The 22149-nt window shown below is 35.7% G+C and overlaps 2 protein-coding genes across 2 annotated transcripts; one reads left to right on the top strand and one right to left on the bottom strand.

Moving 5' to 3' along the window:
• The first annotated feature begins 809 nt into the window (after positions 1-809).
• On the top strand, positions 810-2572 carry LOC111408425. The gene is made up of 3 exons (XM_023038186.1): positions 810-1399; positions 1449-1826; positions 2338-2572. Exons 1-3 carry the CDS (start codon positions 810-812, stop codon positions 2570-2572), a joined length of 1203 nt encoding a protein of 400 aa, XP_022893954.1.
• A 78-nt stretch (positions 2573-2650) lies between these two features.
• On the bottom strand, positions 2651-3501 carry LOC111407530 (thaumatin-like protein). Its single transcript, XM_023037064.1, has one exon. It carries the CDS (start codon positions 3455-3457, stop codon positions 2777-2779), a length of 681 nt encoding a protein of 226 aa, XP_022892832.1. The 5' UTR covers positions 3458-3501; the 3' UTR covers positions 2651-2776.
• Between the last annotated feature and the right edge of the window lie 18648 nt (positions 3502-22149).

Genomic DNA, 22149 nt, shown 5'->3' with positions numbered 1-22149 from the left:
AATTGGCACATGGTGGTGCGAATGATTGGAAAAATATTGGGGAAAAACTAAGAACACATGAAGTGAGTTATGACCATATTACTAACATGATTAGATGGATCGAAATGGAAATAAGATTTCAAAAGAAACAAACAATTGATAAAAGTGTACAAGAACAAATCAATAAGAATAGAAAACAATGGAGACAAGTATTATTGAGAATAATATCTGTGGTTAGAAATCTTGCAGAAAATAATTTGGCATTTCGTGGAGATAATGAGAAGATATATCAAGAAAATAATGGTATCTTCTTAAGTTTCATTCAAATAATTGCTAAGTTTGATCCTATAATGCAAGAGCATATTCATCGAATTCAAAATAAAGAAATTCATTACCATTATCTTGGACACAAAATTCAGAATGAGTTGATACTTATGCTACCGGTGAGATCAAGAAAATAATCATCGAGAAACTCAAAGAATCCAAGTACTTTTCTGTGATACTTGATTGCACTCTAGATTTGAGTCACGAAGAACAAATGTCTATAGTATTGAGCTGTGTTCATATTTCAGCAAGTCCAGTGAAGATAGAAGAATTCTTTTTAGGATTTTTATTGGTGGATGATACATCTAGAAAGGGACTTTTTGATGAATTAGTGAATGCGTTGAATAATCTAGTGCTTGATATCAATAATATAAGGGGTCAAGGATATGATAATGGTGCTAACATGAGAGGAGAACATAAAGGGGGTACAGAATAGACAGTAAGTAAATCCTAGAGCATTTTACACTCCTTGTGAATGTCATAGTCTCAATCTTGCAATTTGTGATATGGCTACTTGTTGTACAAAAGCTAAATCTTTTTTTGGAGTGGTGCAACGTATATACACTCTATTTTCATCATCTACTAAAAGATGGAATTTTTTTAAAGATAATGTAAATCGCCTTACTCTTAAGCCTTTGTCTCAAACACGTTGGGAAAGTCGTGTTGAAAGTATTAGAGCAATAAGATTTCGAACTCCACAAATAAGAAATGCTCTATTTGAATTGGCAAGAGTTGATGGTCCTAAGACAAAAAGTGAGGCGGAGTGTTTGGCAACATATGAAATAGAGAATTTTGAATTCTTACTTGGGATGATTATTTGGTATGAAGTGTTGAATAATGTTAATAGATTAAGCAAACATTTGCAAACAGAGGACATCCATATTGACGTTGCTATAGACCATTTAAAAGGGCTCATTTCATTTTTCAAAAGCTATAGAGAAACTGGTTTTGAATCGGCTGTGATTGATGCTAAAAAGATTGCAAGTGAATTAGACATTGAATCTATATTTCGTGAAAAAAGAGTTATACGTAGAAAGAAACAATTTGATGAGATTTCTTATGAAGAGATGACAGAAACAGTTGAAGAATCTCTCAGGTTCAATTATTTCTTATATGTAGTAGATCAAGCTCTCGCTTCAAAATAGATTTGAACAATTTCAGGAATATGATGATATTTTTGGATTTTTATTTGATTTGAAAAAGCTTAGATCCATTGATGATGCTACATTGAAGTGCCGTTGCATTAATCTTGAAAATTATTTGAAGCATAACACAGTATTTGATATCGATGGAATGAAATTATTTTCTGAGTTGAAAATTTTAAGGGAAGCAATATCTACAGAAATTAATGGAGCAGTTGATGTGTTAGATTACATCAAGAGGATGAATTGTTGTTTTGCAAATGCTTGGATTGCTTACAGGATATTATTGAATATCCCAATCACTGTTGCGTCGGCTGAAAGAAGTTTTTCAAAGTTAAAATTGATTAAGTCTTATCTTCGATCAACCATGTCACAAGAGAGGTTGAATGGATTAGCTATGATTTTTATTGAAAAAAAATGTTGGAAAAACTTGATTTGAGTTGTTTGATTACTAACTTTGCATCTCAAAATGTGAGAAGACTAAATATGATGTTAGCCTAATCTCTCGGATTGTAAGTGATATTTTATTTAGCAATTCCATCTTTTAGATTGTACAAAGTTTTCATTTAAATATAAATATATATTTTTTATTTAAATATAGTTATACGTGTAGAAAAACAAAGTATGAGGCCTCAAGATTGCCGACTCGCTTAGGGCCTCCAAATTGTCAGGACCGGCTCTGTGAGAAAATGTTTGGGCTTGGAAGCTCGGGTATGGTGTATGAAGCTCGGGTTCAAGTCTAAGAAATTTCATGTATATCATCTTTTATATTAGATAAGAAGGCCGTAACAAAGAATGTACATAATGGTTTTGTATTATTCCATAACTATATTTAGTAAATAATGTATTACTCTTATATTACTTCATTAAAATTATTTTCTTTATTCCTTAGAATATCTCTAATCATGGATAAGAGAAAACATTGTTATTTTTCTAAGAATCTCTCTTGGAAAGGTATTGAACCAACTGGCCAGCTCGATCTAATGCAGTATGAGCTGCGACTGCAGGCCACCCTAGGCCTGACATTTTCCAGTTCGGCCCGACCTCATAGAAAAGTACTGGTCTTCCCTGGACGCTTTGAATTCATTGTCTTTCTTTTAAAATTGAATAGCAGAGATTGTGTGTAGGGCATTTATGCATAGTAATACTACTAAAAAGAGAAATTGAGAAAACTCAAACTTAGTTATTATTTACCAAAACACAGGTGAACAGGAAACATTTCCAGTCTTATTCTTTAATTTTGACTCTTATTCTATATTAGTATTTCACTGATATTAGTGTTGTACAACACTACATGACCACCCACTTATACAGCAAATTTAAGAGCTTGATCACGGGCAGAAGACAACACGGTAGTTGGTACCAGCCGGGCAAGTGAACAGGCTTGTCCGATCGTCTTGCGGGTAGCTATAAGCATCCGGGCACCTTTCCTTAAAGAACCTCGACAATGGTGTTGGGCCACAACTTCCGGGTCCATTGGTGCAACAATATTCATTGGTGTTGAAAACAGTGCACGGGTTGTTACAGCCGCCAGGAGTACGTAGTTCTTTAGGACATTGATCGACTATAGGGGCATTGCATACGAGGCGGCGACACATATTGGTGGTGGGGCTGAACTCCAACGGGATGTTAAATCCGTCGACGTTTGAGATGTCGACAAAGTCCAAGTTATTAGGTTGATTAAGGGCAAATTCGGCTAGGGTATTAGGAGGTCTACCGTAACCTTTGCATTCAAATAGCCCGTCGCAGTCTCCAGTTTGACATTGACCGCGGCCATTTGCGTTGAATTTACAATTAGTACGCCCCCAGATTCGGCCATGGGTAGTTCCCGGGGAGACATTAATTTTCCAGGATTGGCCTCGGTCGAGTCTTCGACCTCCACCGGGCGAGGCGGCTGCCCAAACAGTGTAGGAACATCGGTTTACAATGTCAAAAGTGGCAGCATGGGTATAGGCAAAGAATGTGATTGCCCAAAGGGTCACTAAAAGGGGGAGATTTTTGGAGAAATTCATGTTTGTTGCAATTGTGCTTTGTTATTGTGTGTGTGTGGTTTAAGGAATTCCACAGATGGGGGATTATATAGATAAATGGTGGCCTTGATTTTGTGTGTGCTTGATCTTCTTGATTTTTTCTTAGAAATTTCAAAGATATTAATTTTAATTTGTCTTTCTTGCACGCAAGATGTAAATACTACTTTAGGCCCCGTTTGGTAGGGATTTTTTGTCCCAAAAAATTGATTTTTTGACCGTTATTTTACTATTCAAGCCGTAATTTTTGACTTCTTCTCTCACATGTGGATCCCACTTTTTTTCTAACGGTCAAAAAATCAATTCTCAAAATTCCTACCAAACGGGCCCTTAGTTTCAATAAATTTAGTTAGGCTTAGTAATCACCATTACCTTTCCGTATCATGCGTAGCAGAAGAAAGGGTTATCGAACATCGGTTTTGTTAATCGTGCCAAATTGCGGTATAATTATTTTTAGTAATTTTAAATAAGGTGATATAATATAATGTTAGAGCTAGCAAGAATATTGATTAGCTTATGAATATTGTGCACGTATACTTTAACAAGAGAAGGGTGTTAAAGAAAAAAAATATGCCCATGTTTGATCCCTTTTTTTTTGGAGAAAATGAATTCTTCAACAGTGTTTTAATATAATTTCAATCACACATTTTTCAATAAAATAATATTACAGGCAAATCCAAAACTTTTCCTTATTTTTTAACCATACATTTAACGTCAATACACTATTCAAAAATTCATTTGTCCCATCAAAATGGGGCTCAAGAAGACTGCATTTTGCGAACTTTCTTAGATGGCATTTTCCATACGTTGTTAGATTGCATACTGTGAAGGGATTAAGAAAATAACAATTCAGATGTTATCTGTGTTGCCCTTTCTTCTGGAGGATAGGCCTGAAATTGATTTTTATTACAATGAAAAGAATATGACACTGTTAAGGAATTGAATTTTCAAACTGACTGTTGGACATTTATATTACTATTGTGAAGTGATTACAAGCAGGTCACACAAGGATGGAAAAATAAATAAGAAGAAAAATATAGTCAATAAGAACGTTACATTTAGATGAGATGAATATCGAGTTGAGCTAGAAACACCTTGAAGAAGGCGAAATTCTGTTAGTAAAATGTAACCTAGATAGAAATTCAAAAGATCTTTCGATATCAACGAATGATAATCTATTGGTTCCAAACTGAACAAATTGAAGCTAAAGTGGAAGTTGTTAACTTGATCAAATAGTGAAAAAGTTATGACAAAGGACAATTAAATTGGGCTATAAATTCAGTGGCTACCCTTTAAATTTAATTTATTTTTGTTTTTGTTTTTGTTTTTATTTTTTTAAGGATAGAGGAATTTGTTTGATTTTGATTTTTGAGAATCAGTTATCTTGTATACTCATTTTTAATCATACAGTTTTCAAAAAAATTATTTTTCTTAAAATTTTCCTTAATTCTTCCCTAGTTTTTGAGAAAATATTCCCGCAAAAATTACTTTTCCATGAAATACTTCTAAAAAAATATTTATCTAATAAGCGCAATATTATGACGAATCTTAAATTGGGATCTTGGATATTCAAACGATATTTAATAATTCGTATGTCGTCTTCTCACATAGAAAATATGTGTTATGCCCTGTTGACATATTAACTCACGTTGTTATACAATAATAATTTATGGAAAACATACATATTTAAAGTATTTGAAAGATACAATTTCAAATATACAAAATTTGTTTTAAATTTCAAAAATCAGGTTATAATTAAATTTTATTAAATAAATAAATAAAAATATTTCATAAAATAAATATATTAATGTCACATTATTATACAATTTATGATCATAATTACGTATTAGTCACAATCACAAAACTTCACAGTCATAGATCACAAATTTTATAAATCACAACTTATTTATCAATCACAAATTATCTAATTAATTGATTACGTATTATTTTTCACTCACAAATAAAATTTTTTATAGATCACAATTGATTTATCGATCACAAGTTATCAAATTTATATGTTACATTTTTTCTCACTCACAAATCACAAATTTTATAGCTCACAACTTATTTTATTGTTAGAAATTATCAAATTAATGTATACAACTTAACAAATTGTGAGTCACGATTTCAAATTTATTTGTAATCTCACATTTTCTAAGTTCACATATTATTCACAAATTATCTATTTTATCGGTCACATATTACTTATTGATCTCAAACATCCAAATAATTGGTTACAAGCATTCCTCATCTCACTTGATTCCCCAACCCCACCGACACCAACCAAACGTTGCATCATCCACCATCGTCACTAGCACCACTACCATCTACACCACCACTGCTAGTACCGCCACCTACACCAACATTGCCAGTACCACCACCACCTGCACCATCAACACCACCTCCACTATTAGCAAACCATCAATAACCATAGTCGTGTGGGAACCTGGGAACCAACAAAGGCACATCCCCCGATTTACCTCCCTGAGCTGCTGAGGGGCCGGAGGTTCAGGGACGAGGATATAGTCTGACGCAAGCTGGGACACCTCATTAAAAAAAAAAAAACCATCAATAACCATAAAAAAATTACCTCAATACTCTGACTACGCGGTAGATCGGAGTAGGAAGTATCCATCCCCAAAACTTCATCGCTGCACAGCAACGCTCACAACCACTATTAAAAAATAGCTTTTCACCTACGGAAAATTACCAACGGATTGCATCCGTTGGTGATTAGAAACAGATTATCCGTTGGTAAAAGTAATTCACTTTTAGCTACAATAATTAGCAACGAATTTTCCGTTGGTAAAGATAATATCTCTTTACCAACCGATATTCCATGCCTAATGTAATCGTTTAACATTTGGATATTCTTTCAACGGATATTCTGTAGGTGATGTACCGAAAATTACCAACGGATTGCATCCGTTGGTAATTAAAAACGGATTATCCGTTGGTAAAAGTAATTCACTTTTAGCTACAATAATCAGCAACGGATTTTTCGTTAGTAAAGATGATATCTCTTTACCAACGGATATTCCGTGCCTTATATAACCGTTTAACATTTTGATCTTTTACTAACGGATATTCCGTTGATAGCTAGAAACGGATTATCCGTTAGTAAAAATGATATCTCTTTACTAACGGATATTTCGTGCCTAATATAACTGTTTAACATTTTGATCTTTCAGCAACGGATATTCCGTTGCTAATGAGAAACGAATTATCCGTTGATAAAAATAATTCACTTATCCCACATCGAAAGTTTACAACAATATCTTTGTAGTTGCCCTCTATAAATTTGTGGTCCAATAAGGAGTTAAATAATATTTTGGCCTATCAATTCAGTTGACTAAAAATAAAAAAATATTATAATTATTAAATAAATAATAATATTAAATAAATAAATAAATAACTTTTTTACTATACGGTTATTTACAACATTGATTTTTATCATTTGTAATGGTAGACATTTACCAACGGAAAGTCGGTTGGTATTGGTTAAGACTTTTACCAACGGAAATTTCGTTGGTAAAAGATTCACACTTTACTAACGGAAAATTCGTTGGTAAAATGTTTACTCTTTACCTACGGCATGATCTGCTGGTAACTATCAACGACCCTCAAATTACTAACGGATTTGTGGTTGCAAATATTCCGTTGGTGAAGATTATTAGCAATGGATATTGAGGCTTTAGGAACGAAAAATTCGTGTCTGAAACTCTGTTTTTTAGTCGTGAACGTCGCATCGACGATGGCTTTCTGGTGGTGGTGTGTGATAGAGAAAAGAGAGAGGGAAACGATTAAGGTTGCGAAGTGACATGTCGTGTGGTGGATGGGTGTGTGATGGAATGAGATGGGTATGTAAATTAATTTAATTTTATAATATTATTATTAATATTAAAAATTTGAATTATCACCTTATTTTTGAATAAAAAACTTTTAAACTTGGTTTTTGAATTGAAAAATTTAAAAGCATGTGTGGATATAAGTTTCACATAATAATATTCTTTTCATCTCTCTTTTTATAACGAATATATTCTATTCGATGTTATTATATATCCTAGCTCCATGAAACTAGATTAACCCGCGGACTTGGATGCCAAATGCATCTAATGACTTATGCATGCCTTGTGGATATCTCAACTGGGATTCTAATGAATTTTAAAATATTATAAATTTTAATAAATTTTGTTAATTGTATAGATTTTCATATAATCCATAAGAATTTCATTAAAAATTACAAAATTTATGATGTGAATTTTAAATTTGAAATCCATCCAAATCTCTTGCAATTCCTTTATTAATAAAATTCTTATAAATTCACGAGTTATTAATGACACCTAGATTTTAATAGAATATATTAGAATTCATTGGAGATACTTGAATTTATAAGAGCTTTTAAAATTCATTAAAATCTTGAGGATACCTTTCCGGGAAAGAACTAATTAACAAACACTAACGAAAATGCTGAAAAGCCAACGGACTAAAAAGAAATTGAGAAGTCCATTTAGTCTTAAGTAAACCGTAACAAACATTCTTATTAGAATTAAAAGATTAGAAGAAATAACATGTTTTGACTGATTAACATAATAATAATAATAATAATAATAATAATAATAATAATAATAATAATAATAATAATAATAATCAAGAAATAAAGCAGTATAAACATGTAATAATGAAATATGAAATTTGGTAATGGTTTTTACTATCATAGAAATTTGATGTATATAATGATATAAACGTGGTGAAAATTGACATTTTGGTAACATTTTACCTAACCATAGTGATTTTTTATGTTAATGTATTTTCTAGATGGATTGTAGACATTATATATTGGTTGAAGTTAAAATTTAAATAAATATTTCATTTTGAATAATCTAATCTTTTAAATATAACGATTCCATACAATATCACAACTGACAAAGATATCGTGTTCGTCTTGTAACTTCAAATTTATAAATTTGCACACATCCCTGCTTTTTGATAATTATAAAAAGGAATTGACCTCCATGGGACGTATGAAGATAAAATTGAAATAAATGCATGTATGTATGTATCTTTTAGGTTTTAGATAGGCTAATTCAATACTTTCTTATCATATACAAACCTAAGAATATAGGGGATAAATTTATTTATTTATTTTCTCATTATGAGTCATCTAACTTTGTAGAATTCATCCTGTTAGTTGCTCTATCAGTATCCATTTCATATAACTCATAAAACAGAGGATGTGTATGATGAAAATAGGACTCGATAACATTCCGACATTAGATCTAAAGCAAATTAACAAGTGACATACCCTAAAGTAATAAAATTAAAAGTCAAAGGTCAACACGACTAGATCCTAAATTCAAAAACTCACTTCACTTTGACCTTTCCCGACACAAGTGACCCCTATCAATCATCGGTTTAACATCGCAATGTTGTCAAACCATCATTCCATGTACATATCATCTGTTTTGTTACTTTTTTGCACTGAGAAGTCTAACATAGTGACTACAGGATGGTTTTTTCAAAGTTAAATGACTAATATTGAAGACAGAAAAGTAGAGTACCATTTGCCAAGAAAAAAAAGTATGAATTCTTATTAGCGAAAATGAAAATTAAAAATGACATTGATTATTGATATGAAATTTGACTATTAAAAATGACATTCTTCGTTAAAAATGAAAACTACGTATCTTAAATGAATGTGATAAAATCAATCCTACCAATCTTCCTCTTGTCATGAAATTAACACTCTCTTGTTCAAAAAATCATAATAATTATGACTTGTTTATAAAATAAAAATAGTTTTCCCGAAATGTTTTCGTGGCAAATGAGATTTGATTGATTAATATGAAATTTGACTACTCACCCCCACAAATACTGGTCCCAAAATTATTCGTTGTTGATTATTCGTTATAAATCTACAAGCAGACGAAATTGTTGACAAATAAAAATTTTAGGATCAAGGGTATCATTCCACAAGGAATAGATCTTATCTTGAATTGTACTAATCGAAAATCAATCTCCAATATAGCCTAGTTAAATATTTGAAATGGTGTTTGTGTCTGTTAACTACTAATTTCTATTCTAGTTACCATCGAATCGCAAGTAAAGAGTAAGTACGAGAAGAGTGAATTAGAATTATAACTAAATTTCAATTCTTGGCATATGTTCTCTAATCTAATTTGTGTATATATTGACAACCGGTAACCAAATCTTATTCATTTATGTCCCCCGAGGCAAGCTAAATATATTTTTAAGCACAACCCGAAATATCCATATCTTGAATTCCAATGCGAAGAAATACATTCAATTGCATGATTACCTATTTTGAATTTTTTATTACGTAAGTCATAAAATATTATTCTTAATTATAGAGCCTTATGTTGATTATCACAATGTTCTAGATTTATTTTGAACCTCCCAAATAATAAAATTAAAATTTTATTATCTAAATGGTGATCAAGTGTTCAAATAATCCAAATGCATGGAATATCAATCAATTACACAAATCAAACTAAAACGATCTTTGAATTATAATCGTAAAATAATTCTTACGTCTTCATCCCGACAATAACAAGTTTGCCTAGCATCTTCATAATGAAATTACAACAAAAGATATGAAAATTCATCATTCGGAAAATAGAAGTGCAGAAAAACATTGAATCCTTTTTTTTTTTTTTTGGTTGGCTTTTGATCTTCAATTCTAAGCCTTAAATCTTCACACTCTTAACGTTCTTTGCCGTAAATCTCTTTCTAGCCTTGTTCTTCACCTTCTCAAATGAAAATTATTAAAATTGAAGACCAAAAGTACTTTAAATCATTGGCCAAATTGCTTTTCAAAACTTGGACGAAACCAAAAGAGAAACAAAATATTCTCCCATGCAATCGCATGGTATTGTGCTGTGCAATCGGAGAACTAAATAGTGCTTTCAACGCTGAAAAAATGAAATTATTTCATTTCAACCACATAATTAATTCTCTTGTGAAAAATGGTACAATGCTTTTGCTGCTATCTTTCCATTTTACGTGCCATTTGTTTCGTTAGTTTTATGCAGAGGAGACTAACATAGTGACTAAAGGGTGAATATTTCAAAGTTGAATGACTATTATTGAAGATAGAAAAGTAGATTGAGTTACCAAACAGGTATTTAATCTATAGTTATATATGTAGAACTAGACAACCCATGGATTACGGAGTTCTTCAAGACAAGCAGTTCAGAGGTCGCGGGTTCGATTCATGGGGCTCTTGGAAGGCAAGGCTTTCTCCTGGAAGGTAGGATATTTCCTGGAAGGCAGGAGTTCCTTGAAAGGCAAGGTGCATATATGGGTTTGACTCGCTCGACACTTTTGCAGTTCAGTTGGGGGGACTCTTGGACCCTGACCAGTTTGGAGCATAACCCGCGGTTTACCTGGTCTGCGTGAAGAGGGGCTGGATCGTAGATCCCAGAATTAGTCGCTGTAAGGTGGACACCTGGGTATAAAAAAAAAAATATGCGTAGCCTAACAGCTACAAAAATTTGAGAAAACAACAATTCATAACAAATTTGTAACCATGCAGCTGTTATCTATTTTGTTTCCTTCTCTAGAGGTTAGGCATGAACTTGACTTCTATTCAAGACAGAAAATTATGCATTGTCCAGATTCATTCACATACTTTATCTACCCCAGAATTAGTCGCTGTAAGGTGGACACCTGGGTATAAAAAAAAAAAATATGCGTAGCCTAACAGCTACAAAAATTTGAGAAAACAACAATTCATAACAAATTTGTAACCATGCAGCTGTTATCTATTTTGTTTCCTTCTCTAGAGGTTAGGCATGAACTTGACTTCTATTCAAGACAGAAAATTATGTAAGCAATTGAAAAAGCTGTAGTTCGACCCAACCAACACCTAGAGGGGGGGGTGAATAGGTGTTTATGCGGAATTAAGGCAATTAATTAACTTATGCAACAAGTCACATAAATTATGCATTGTCCAGATTTATTCACATACTTTATCTACCTAAGTTGAATTACCAGTTGAAAAGTAAATAACAAAAACCAGTAAAAACGCCACAAAATGTTGACGGAGAAAACCCAACTGGGTAAAAACTCCGGGCACAAGCCAGTAGAGATCCACTATAGAAGATATTGACTTGCAGTACGCCAGACATTATTGATTCTAACAATACTCTGACCTCCTTACTGTATCGACCACAACTATCCTGGATTTTGCAGATCTACGCCAAAATCCCAGCCTTGAATATCTTCTACCTCCCTTGAATCACCAAGCACTCCAGCTCTTCAAGCAATTCCCTTCCCGGATCTTCAAACTGACGATCTTCTGGAAGTTGATATGGAGATATGAAAGGGTGTTTTGGTTTTGAGAGGGTTGATGTTTTTATTCAAAGAACCATGAGAATTAAAAGATGAAAAGAATGAATATTAGGTTCTTAATCCTTTGGAAGTTGAGAGGAATTCCTGTTCGAATGTTTGCCAAAGGTCATTTACAAAAATCGGACGTTTTGTTTATATAATAGGTTGAATTTGGTAATATGGAGCGTTAAAAATTCGCGAGGTATTAAAATTACCAAAGGCCAGATAACACCGTCGCTCGAGCGAGGTGCTAGCGAAACTCGAGCGATGCACCTTCGCTCGAGCAATAACTCAGCGAAACTCTAGCGACGTCTGTTCTGCAATTTAGGCTCGAGCGAGGTCAGGGCGAAACTCTAGCGAAATCAACGCGCCGTTTGCATCTTCAAAGCATTCCACTTTACCCTAGACCTATGCTATGAACTTTGCTAAATCGTAACTTTAGTCCCTGAACTATTAGACCTTTACAATTTGGTCCTTGACTTTACAATTTTGACAAATAGGTCCTTTGGTCACAGATTGCCAATTACACATTTTTCTAACAAACTCCCCCTTTGGTATTATGTGACAAAAATACATATGACAGTCAAGGACAAATAAAAATGTCTCCAAACAACCTATCTATTCAACCAAAGCAGCTATCTCTTGTTGAACCTGTTTCCTGAAAATCAAAAACTCAAATACCAAGTGTAAAAGCATGTGAAATGGAAACAGTAAATAAAAACAAGAAATAGATCATATGTCATTAACCAGATTAAGAAGCAATAATAATGTAAGTCAAAAACACCAAAAACATACAATAATATTGCCAAAACATCAAAAACTTAATCTAGTCATGAATTATATACACATCATCTTTATATCACAATTACCAAAAAATCGATATCTATTTATCCAACTCTATCCAAAATATCTACTCCCCCTTTTTGTCACGAAGGACAAAGGATCAAAAACAATCAACTAACTAACTACGAGGTAGCACCTCCAGCATCCGAAGACTCAGCACCGCTCTCACCACTCGTGCTCTCCTCCATACTATCACGAATCCAGCGCAAATGTCGCTGACACATGGCAAGAGCACGGTGAAAAGTAGAAAGCTCAGCTGACTGACGCTCCGAAGCAGCACGTAACTGGGTGATCTCAGCAATCATACGAGCCTGCTACTCGACCAGTGTAGACATCTGTCCCATAAGCATCACCATGGGGTCAACGGGCAAAGCAGCCACCCCAGGAGCAGAAGTAGATGTCGAAGGAAAGGTAGAGCTAAGCGGAATAGCTAAAGGAGGATCGGAACGAGAAGGAAGAAAGACACAAAAACCCCCAGTAAGAATATCAGTAATAGGATCAAGGGGCTCCGAAAAATCAAAGACATCAACAGGCTCAGCCTGAGCCGCAGCATGAGCAGAAGAGGAAGAAAACGGAACATGGGATTGACTCTGATGAATGGTCTGCTGTCCTATCGGACGTCCTATGCGACTAGTCGAACCCTCTGGAAAAGAAGCACCTAAAGACAAAGCAACCCTATGAATCAAGCAAGCATAAGGCAACCCGATCCGTCCCCCAGGAGTACGAAATGAAGCCAGAATCTGTTGGCACACAAAACTAGGAAGGTCGATCGAGTCCCCATGAAGAAGGGCATATAGAAAACGGGCCCTCACCATAGGTAAAGAAGACATGTGGCCAACAGGCCACAAGTTTGTGCACACGATGCGCAACAAAACCTGACGATTAGTGGGTAAAGAACCCGTGGCCATCGCCGTAGGCCCCCCGACAGACGGGATGTTCAAAAGCGTTGACCGAACAAGAGCATCGGCTGGAATAGAAGTAGGTAGAATATAAGAAAAAGTCGGATGGGTAATCTGAGGTATACCTAAAGCATGAGCTACTGCTGACGGAGTAACCCTAAAAGAATGACCTCTAAGAAAAATCCTAAACGACGAGCCGTCTATGTCATGAATATTAGCATAAAACTCCTGAACCAGGAGTGGGGGCGGAGGTGAAAGACCAACAAGAAGGGGCTCCCAACCCCGGGAAATAAAAATGGCGGCTATATCAACAGGAAGGTCAGATAAGATTATCTCACGCTCCACGAGTACGGGGCGTAAGGAGAACTGAGAAGTGAAGACCTCCTGAGATGTAGCAGAAATGAATCGCGATCGACTATAAGACGTCGAACCACTGGCCGGCTGCGCAGAGGGTCGAGAACGCTTACGGGCCATCTGGCACACGTAGAGACGGAACTAATGAGTAATATGAAGAATGCACGTAATATGATGCAATGTGAAATGAAACACTGCACACACAAATGAGGCACGAAAGAAATGCATCGAAAAACATGAACGACCCCAAGAGCAAACCAAGAAACGGAGTAACGGAACGCAAGAACGAATAACACGAACATGGACGAAAAACACGAAAATTCCATTACTAAACCATGGAAGAATACACAATTTAATGTAATTTGTGATGCAAAATGCGAAGAATAACAAGAATAACAAACAAGAAATGCATGAAGATCATAACAAGGGAAGAAGAAACAATCAAAATACAAAAAAAAAACTAAGCACAAGAGGAAAAAAAAAAGAAAGAAAAAAAACGAAAAACAATTACCTCAAAAACGCTGTGCAAATGTTGAAAATCCGGAAGCCAATATATGTTAGGGGCTTCGAAATTGAGTAATAAACAAGTGTGATGGATGAATTTTGAATGAATCGCAGCAATTGTTGAAAAAATGAGAGAGAATGGAGAAGAATTGCGCGAAAAATGAAAACTGGGACTCTTAAAAAGGCACTGTCGCTCGAGCGAGCCATGGACGAAACTCGAGTGAAAAGCATTCTGCTTTTGTCGCTCGATTGAAGTCCAGGCGAGACTCGAGCGAAGTTCAAATGTTAGAAATAACACTAAAATTTTGAATATTGAGAAAAAAACACAATTATCAAGAAATGACGAAATTAGCCCCATATCGTGTATTTTCAAAAATAAGACAAGTGCAGAGCATCGGAAACTAATAAATAAAAAAACGAAGCATGGCACCAATGATGAAACTATACCAACAACAAGCATAAAGTCACAACCCCGACACTCAGCACATAGACAAATCGTAAGTCCACACATAGTTCAAAATCCCGTGGAGTAAAGTGTATACAGAACATCATCGTGAAAAGTGCCACGTAGTCCATGCAAGTGAGACTCAAAACCTTAAATTAGTGAGAAAGGACACGTGAAAACAACCAGACAGAGGTGTATGTCTACCAAGTGACAATCAAATCCAATTCCACGAGGACCTATATCAAATATTACGATTGTCATAATTTTACTCCCCCTAACTGTATGATTCCATATTTCTTCCCTTTTTTTTTCAACAAAAGAACTTAAGTGCAATGATATCCCCATTAGGCGACATAAATGACCCCGGTAACGAACTTTGGGCCGGTGACTCCCAAGTCAGATGATCATAGGGCACCAGGTTAGAAACCCCTCAGGCTTAATTGTTCGAGTCAAATGGGCCCCAAAGACAGTCATAAGTTCAACAAAATAAAAGTGGGAAAAGACAATATGATTAGGTGACACTAGTCCCAGATCAAGTCAAATGGACACATAACCCCAATCACAGAAGAACACCATCCCAAGTCTCACCCATGCGGTCAAAACTCACTCAGAAGACTACAGTGTGTGCTGTGCAAAAATGAATGACGAGCCATATACTCAGAACTCCACAGGCAAAGAGAACGATGATGGAACCTCAGACTTGTATATATGATGAAAAATAGAGTTTGATCTTTAATGCAAAAGCTATTATCGTCACATAAAAGGCACACACACAAAAAATCCCTTTTTATTTTTATTTTTTATTATTTTTTTAATTAATTTTTTTAATTTTCATATGTAAACACAAAAATATAACACAAAAAAGAAGACTAAATGACAAACTAACAATCAAAAATGCATCACACACACAGAGATTACATGCAAGATATGAAGTTACTAGGTGCATATGTGATAAATGCATGAATATGCATGAATCCACGATCAGATAGGTGAACAAACACCAACAGCCGTCCGAAGCGACTTAAACCTCAATCCATCTAGTGGTTTCGTAAGTAGATCAGCCAATTGATCATCAGTAGAGACATGGTCGAGGGAGACTACATGTGATTCAACAAGCTTACGAATGAAGTGATGTCGTATGTCAATATGTTTTGTTTGAGAGTGTTGAATGGGATTCTTAGAAATATTTATAGCACTTGTATTATCACAGAAAACAGTCGTGGTCCCTTGACTAATCCCATAATCACTCAGCATCTGCTTCATCCAGAGAAGCTGAGTGCAGCAACTACCTGTAGCTATGTATTCGGCCTTTGCCGTGGATAGAGATATAAAATTCTGTTTCTTACTTAACCAGGCTACGAGATTGCTTCCCATGTAAAAACAACCCCCTGTCGTACTTTTCCTATCATCTGCGTTCCCGGCCCAGTCGGCGTCGAAGTAACCAGCCAAATCAAGATTAGAATTCCTAGAATAGAATATCTCTAGATCAACTGTACCACTCACATATCTAATGATGTGTCTAACAGAGCTTAAGAGTGATTCTTTTGGATCTGCCTGAAATCGAGCACACACTCCAACACTAAAAGCAATGTCAGGTCTAGTAGCCGTGAGATAGAGAAGACTACCTATCATGCTTCTATATAGGGAAGGATCGACACTCTTACCTGAAGCATCACGACCTAACTTCAAGCTAGTACTCATAGGTGTCCTAGTATGCTTCTTACTATCTAACCCAAAGCGCTTAACTAGATCCTTAGCATACTTAGACTGTGAAATGAACAGTCCATCCTCTGTCTGTCTCACCTGAAGTCCAAGAAAATAACTCAACTCCCCAACCATACTCATCTCAAATTCTTGCTTCAAACACTCAGCAAACTCATATGCTAGAGTTTCAAGAGGAGACCCAAAAATAATGTCATCGACATAAATTTGGGCAATGGTGATAATTTCTTCAATATGTCTAATAAATAAGGTCCTATCTGCACCACCTCGAGAGAATCCATGTTCCTCAAGGTATGAAGTAAGTCTCTCATACCAAGCTCAAATAGCTTGTTTCAGACCATAAAGTGCTTTGTGGAGTTTGTAGACATAGTGGGGGAACTTAGGATCAACAAATCCTTTTGGTTGTTCCACATAGACTTCTTCCTAAAGAAGTCCATTCAAGAAGGCACTCTTAACGTCCATTTGATGTAACTTGAACCCTAAGGTACAAGCAACAGCAAGCAGAATCCGAATAGACTCTAGTTGTGCAACAGGGGCAAAAGTTTCATCAAAATCAATTCCTTCAACTTGAGTATAACCCTGAGCAACTAATCTAGCCTTATTCCTAGTTATAGTACCTTGGTCATCTGTCTTAGTCTTAAAGATCCACTTAGTACCAATAACATTACAATTTTCAGGTCTGGGAACTAAGATCCACACATTGTTCTTAGCAAATTGATTGAGTTCCTCATGCATCGCATTCACCCAACACTCATTACTAAGAACCTCTTCAACTTTCTTAGGCTCTACATGAGAGACATAGCTAGTGTAAGCTAGATTGTTCAGTACTCTCCTACGAAGTCTCATACCTTCATCTAGATCCCCAATGATATTGTCCTTAGGATGATTAGACTTAACCCTAGTCGATGGTTCCTTAGGATTTTTATCTTGATCTTGTGGAAGTGTTTCCTTTTCAGGTGTTTCAGTTTTCCTAAGAGATGATTCAGACACAGGTGGTTCAGTGGGATCACTAGAACTTATAAGATCACCATCACCATCACAATTTTCAACACTCTCCTCCTCACTCACAGCATCATCTATCACAACATTGATTGACTCCATCACAACATGAGTTCGTGAGTTATATACTCGGAATGCTCGACTATTTCTAGAGTATCCTAAGAAAACTCCTTCATCACTCTTAGATTCAAACTTACCCAAGTTCTCTCTATCACGCAGAATATAGCACTTACTCCCAAACACACGAAAGTACTTAACCGTAGGCTTTTTACCCTTAAGAATTTCATATGGAGTCTGATCAGTCTTGGGTCTAAGGTAGAGTCTATTGATTATGTGGCATGTAGTGTTAACAGCTTCTCCCCAAAAGTGTAGGGCCAGTCCCCTTCCATGAAGCATGGCTCTAGCCATGTCCTGAAGAACATGATTCTTCCTTTCAACCACCCCATTTTGTTGAGGAGTGATAGGGGAAGAAAACTCATGCAATATCCCTTCATCCATGCAAAAACTCTCAAGATTATTTTCAAATTCTTTTCCATGATCACTACGCATTCTAGACACTTTGAGATTGAGTTCATTACTAAGCCGCTTACACAGAGACTTCATAAGATCACATGCATCAGATTTTTCCCTAAGCAATTCTATCCATGTGAACCTCAAGAAGTCATCTACCACAACAATAATGTATCGCTTACATCCTAGACTCTCAGTCCTAGATGGTCCCATTAAATCCATGTGTATCAATTCCAGGGGTCTTTTGGTCAGAATTTTAGAAGTCTTTTTATGACTTCCCTTAAGCTGTTTACCTAGTTGACATGGTCCACACACAACATTTTCACTCGGACTTATCTTAGGCAAACCATCTACCAATTCCTTCTTAGCTAGCTGTACTAGACTCTTATAATTCAAGTGATCTAACCTTTTGTGCCAGAGCTCACTCATATCAATTTTTGCACTCCTACACACATAATTAGAATTAGGTAAAACTCCATAACAATTGTCAGACGTTCTAACCCCTTCAAGGACCACCCCACCGGACGAATTATACACGGTAAATCTCTTTTGCACAAAGCTAACCTCAAAATCATCATCACAAATCTGACTAATGCTTAACAAATTAGACTTTAAGCCTTCCACATAAAGCACATTAGAGATCACAGGTAATCTATGCATTTGTACAGTACCTTTGCCAAGAATAGGTGCAGAACCCCCATCTCCAAAGGTAACCATACCACCATTACATTCATCAAGAGTAGTGAACAAAGCTTTATTACCATACATATGCCTAGAACATGCACTATCTATATACCACATATTGTAATTTTGGGCTTTTAATGCAACATGAGCAACAAAACAGTTTTCTTGACCTGAATGTCTAGCTAGATCACCCTTTTTGACCCAAACTTTCTTAGTTGATAAAGTACTCCTAGTAAGCTTAGTAAGCATCTCAGTCAAATGACTAACCTGATTAGACAGAAAGCTAACCTGACTAGGAATGTTATGATTTCTACGCTCATTGCCTAATTTATAACATCTAGGCCTAGTGTGTCCTAGAGCTCCACGGTGGTGACAGGTGGGAATGAACCTAGGCTCAAAGGTACGTGTCTGTAGGTATTTGGGATTGAAGTTCCTACGTGATTGATGACTCTGTTCTCTCGGAACATTCTTACCCTTTTTTGAACTGCCGACGGCATTAGCTTTCTTAGAGGCAGAAACAAACACAGTCTTAGATGGTCTAGTAACATGTGTGTTACCCTCAACGTATCCTAGACCTTTCCTATCTCCTACAGGCTTATTCATTCCCAAAATATTGTCCAATTTCTTAGTCCCACTTATGAAAGTCTGAAGATGAGCATTAGATTTCTTCAATTCACTAGTCAAAGTCTTAATCTTCTCGTCTAACTTCTCATTGACACACTTTAAATCACTACCACTCTTAAGTGAATCCTGAAGATTACTAGCAAGTTTCTCTTTTTCTCTTTCAAGTTCATCAACCTTTTTGAGTAGGGCTTTATTAACCTTTTTGATTTTAAGACTCTCTTTAAACAAAAGTTGATAAGCTTCTTATATGTCTATGTCATCCTCATCCTCATTACTAGAATTATTGTTAGGAAGTTCTTCCTCAACCTTGTCACTTTCTTTGTCAGATTCACTCTTAACAGTCGATACAAATGCCATATAGTTTCCTTCGTCCTCACTACTAGAAGATTCCTGTCTATCACTGGTCTCAGATTCATTATCTGTAAGTGAGACAACTAAAGCCTTACATTTCCCTTTTCTTTGGTTCTTCTTATAACTAGGGCATTCATTTCTATAGTGACCTATTCCTCGACACTCATGGCACCTAACCAAACGAGGCTTATCACTAGACCCTTTATTGGTAAACTTTTCAATTTTTTCTTTTGAAAAACTGCTAGGGGCTCCACTTTTTCTATCCTGAGGCTTTCTCCTATTCTTGAGAACTTTTTGGAATCTCTTAACAAAGTAAGCAATTTCATCGTCCCTAAGTGACTCAGTATCAGAAGATTCATCCTCTTTGATGAATTTTAAGGCTATGGACTTTCCTTTCTTAGGTTGTGTGATAGTGAGTTCATAAGTTTGCAGGGATCCTACCTGTTCTTCAATTTTAACTTCATCTAGGTCCTTACTTTCCTCAATGGCAGTGACTTTAGGCCTAAATCTCTCAGGCAGGGACTTAAGCACTTTTCTCACAATTTTAGACTCGGGAATTCTCTCACCTAGATTAAAGCTAGAATTAATAATGTCATTCAATTTAGCATAGAATTCGTCAAACGTTTCATCATCCTTCATTCTCACTTCTTCAAACCTAGATGCTAGCATTTGTAACTTAGAATTCTTTACCGTTTTAGTTCCCTTATGTGTAGTTTCAAGAATGTTCCAAACCTCTTTAGCAGTTTCACACATTGACACTCTCATAAACTCTTCGGGAGACACGGCCATAAACAGAGTATGAAGACCCTTGCTATTCCAATTACACTCAGCTATCTCATCCTTAGTCCACAGTGATATTTCAGTTAGATTAATAGTTCCAGAAACGGTAGTGGAGGGAGGTTTCCAACCATTTTGCACACTTACCCAAACATGCACATCTAAAGACTTAAGAAAAGCACGCATTCTAACCTTCCAATAAGCATAATTACTTCCATCGAAAAATGGAGGTACGGACAGTGATTGACTCATCTAGACAACTATGGGTCAGGACTCGAGATTTTGCTCTGATACCACTTGAAAAAGCTATAGTTCGACCCAACCAACACCTAGAGGGGGGTGAATGGGTGTTTATGCGGAATTAAGGCAATTAATTAACTTATGCAACAAGTCACATAAATTATGCATTGTCCAGATTCATTCACATATTTTATCTACCTAAGTTGAATTACCGGTTGAAAAGTAAATAACAAAAACCAGTAAAAACGCCACAAAATGTTGACGGAGAAAATCCAACTGGGTAAAAACTCCGGGCACAAGCCAATAGAGATCCACTATAGAAGATATTGACTTGCAGTACGCCAGACATTAATGATTCTAACAATACTCTGACCTCCTTACTGTATCGAACATAGCTATCCTGGATTTTGCAGATCTGCGCCAAAATCCCAGCCTTGAATATCTTCTACCTCCCGTGAATCACCAAGCACTCCAGCTCTTCAAGCAATTCCCTTCCCGGATTTTCAAACTGACGATCTTCTGGAAGTTGATATGGAGATATGAAAGGGTGTTTTGGTTTTGAGAGGGTTGATGTTTTTATTCAAAGAACCATGAGAATTAAAAGATGAAAAGAATGAATATTAGGTTCTTAATCCTTTGGAAGTTGAGAGGAATTCCTATTTGAATGTTTGCCAAAGGTCATTTACGAAAATTGGACGTTTTGTTTATATAGTAGGTTGGATTTGGTAATATGGAGCATTAAAAATTCGCGAGACATTAAAATTACCAAAGGCCAGATAACACCGTCGCTCGAGCGACGCACCTTCGCTCGAGCGACAGCTCAGCGAAACTCTAGCGACGTCTGTTCTGCAATTTAGGCTCAAGCGAGGTCAGGGCGAAACTCTAGCGAAATCAACGCGCCGTTTGCATCTTCAAAGCATCCCACTTTACCCTAGACCTATGCTATGAACTTTGCTAAATTGCAACTTTAGTCCCTGAACTATTAGACCTTTACAATTTGGTCCTTGACTTTACAATTTTGACAAATAGGTCCTTTGGTCATAGATTGCCAATTACACATTTTCCTAACAGCAATAATAATATTACAAGGAATATTACACATTGAGGTTTGTGTTATGCTATTTGTACAAAGTGTGTTTACAAATTTGATTGACAAAATAAGTGTTGGCAAAATTCATGCCACTGATTTCTAATGATTTAAAAATCTGTTTTTGAAATAATTGGAACTTTGTCAACCAATTTGTAAATCAATTTTATACATATAGCATAACTCTTAAAGTTTTGAATATTCAAACGACTTTTGGCCATTTATTATGCTATCTTCCCCTACTTGGTAGAGTCCTTCGCATTTTGTCCATTACAATTATAGAAAT

Source organism: Olea europaea, chromosome 13 (genome assembly GCF_002742605.1).
Source record: "Olea europaea var. sylvestris chromosome 13, O_europaea_v1, whole genome shotgun sequence".
Classification (NCBI taxonomy): domain Eukaryota; kingdom Viridiplantae; phylum Streptophyta; class Magnoliopsida; order Lamiales; family Oleaceae; genus Olea; species Olea europaea.
This window is presented reverse-complemented; position numbering and strand designations above follow the sequence as displayed.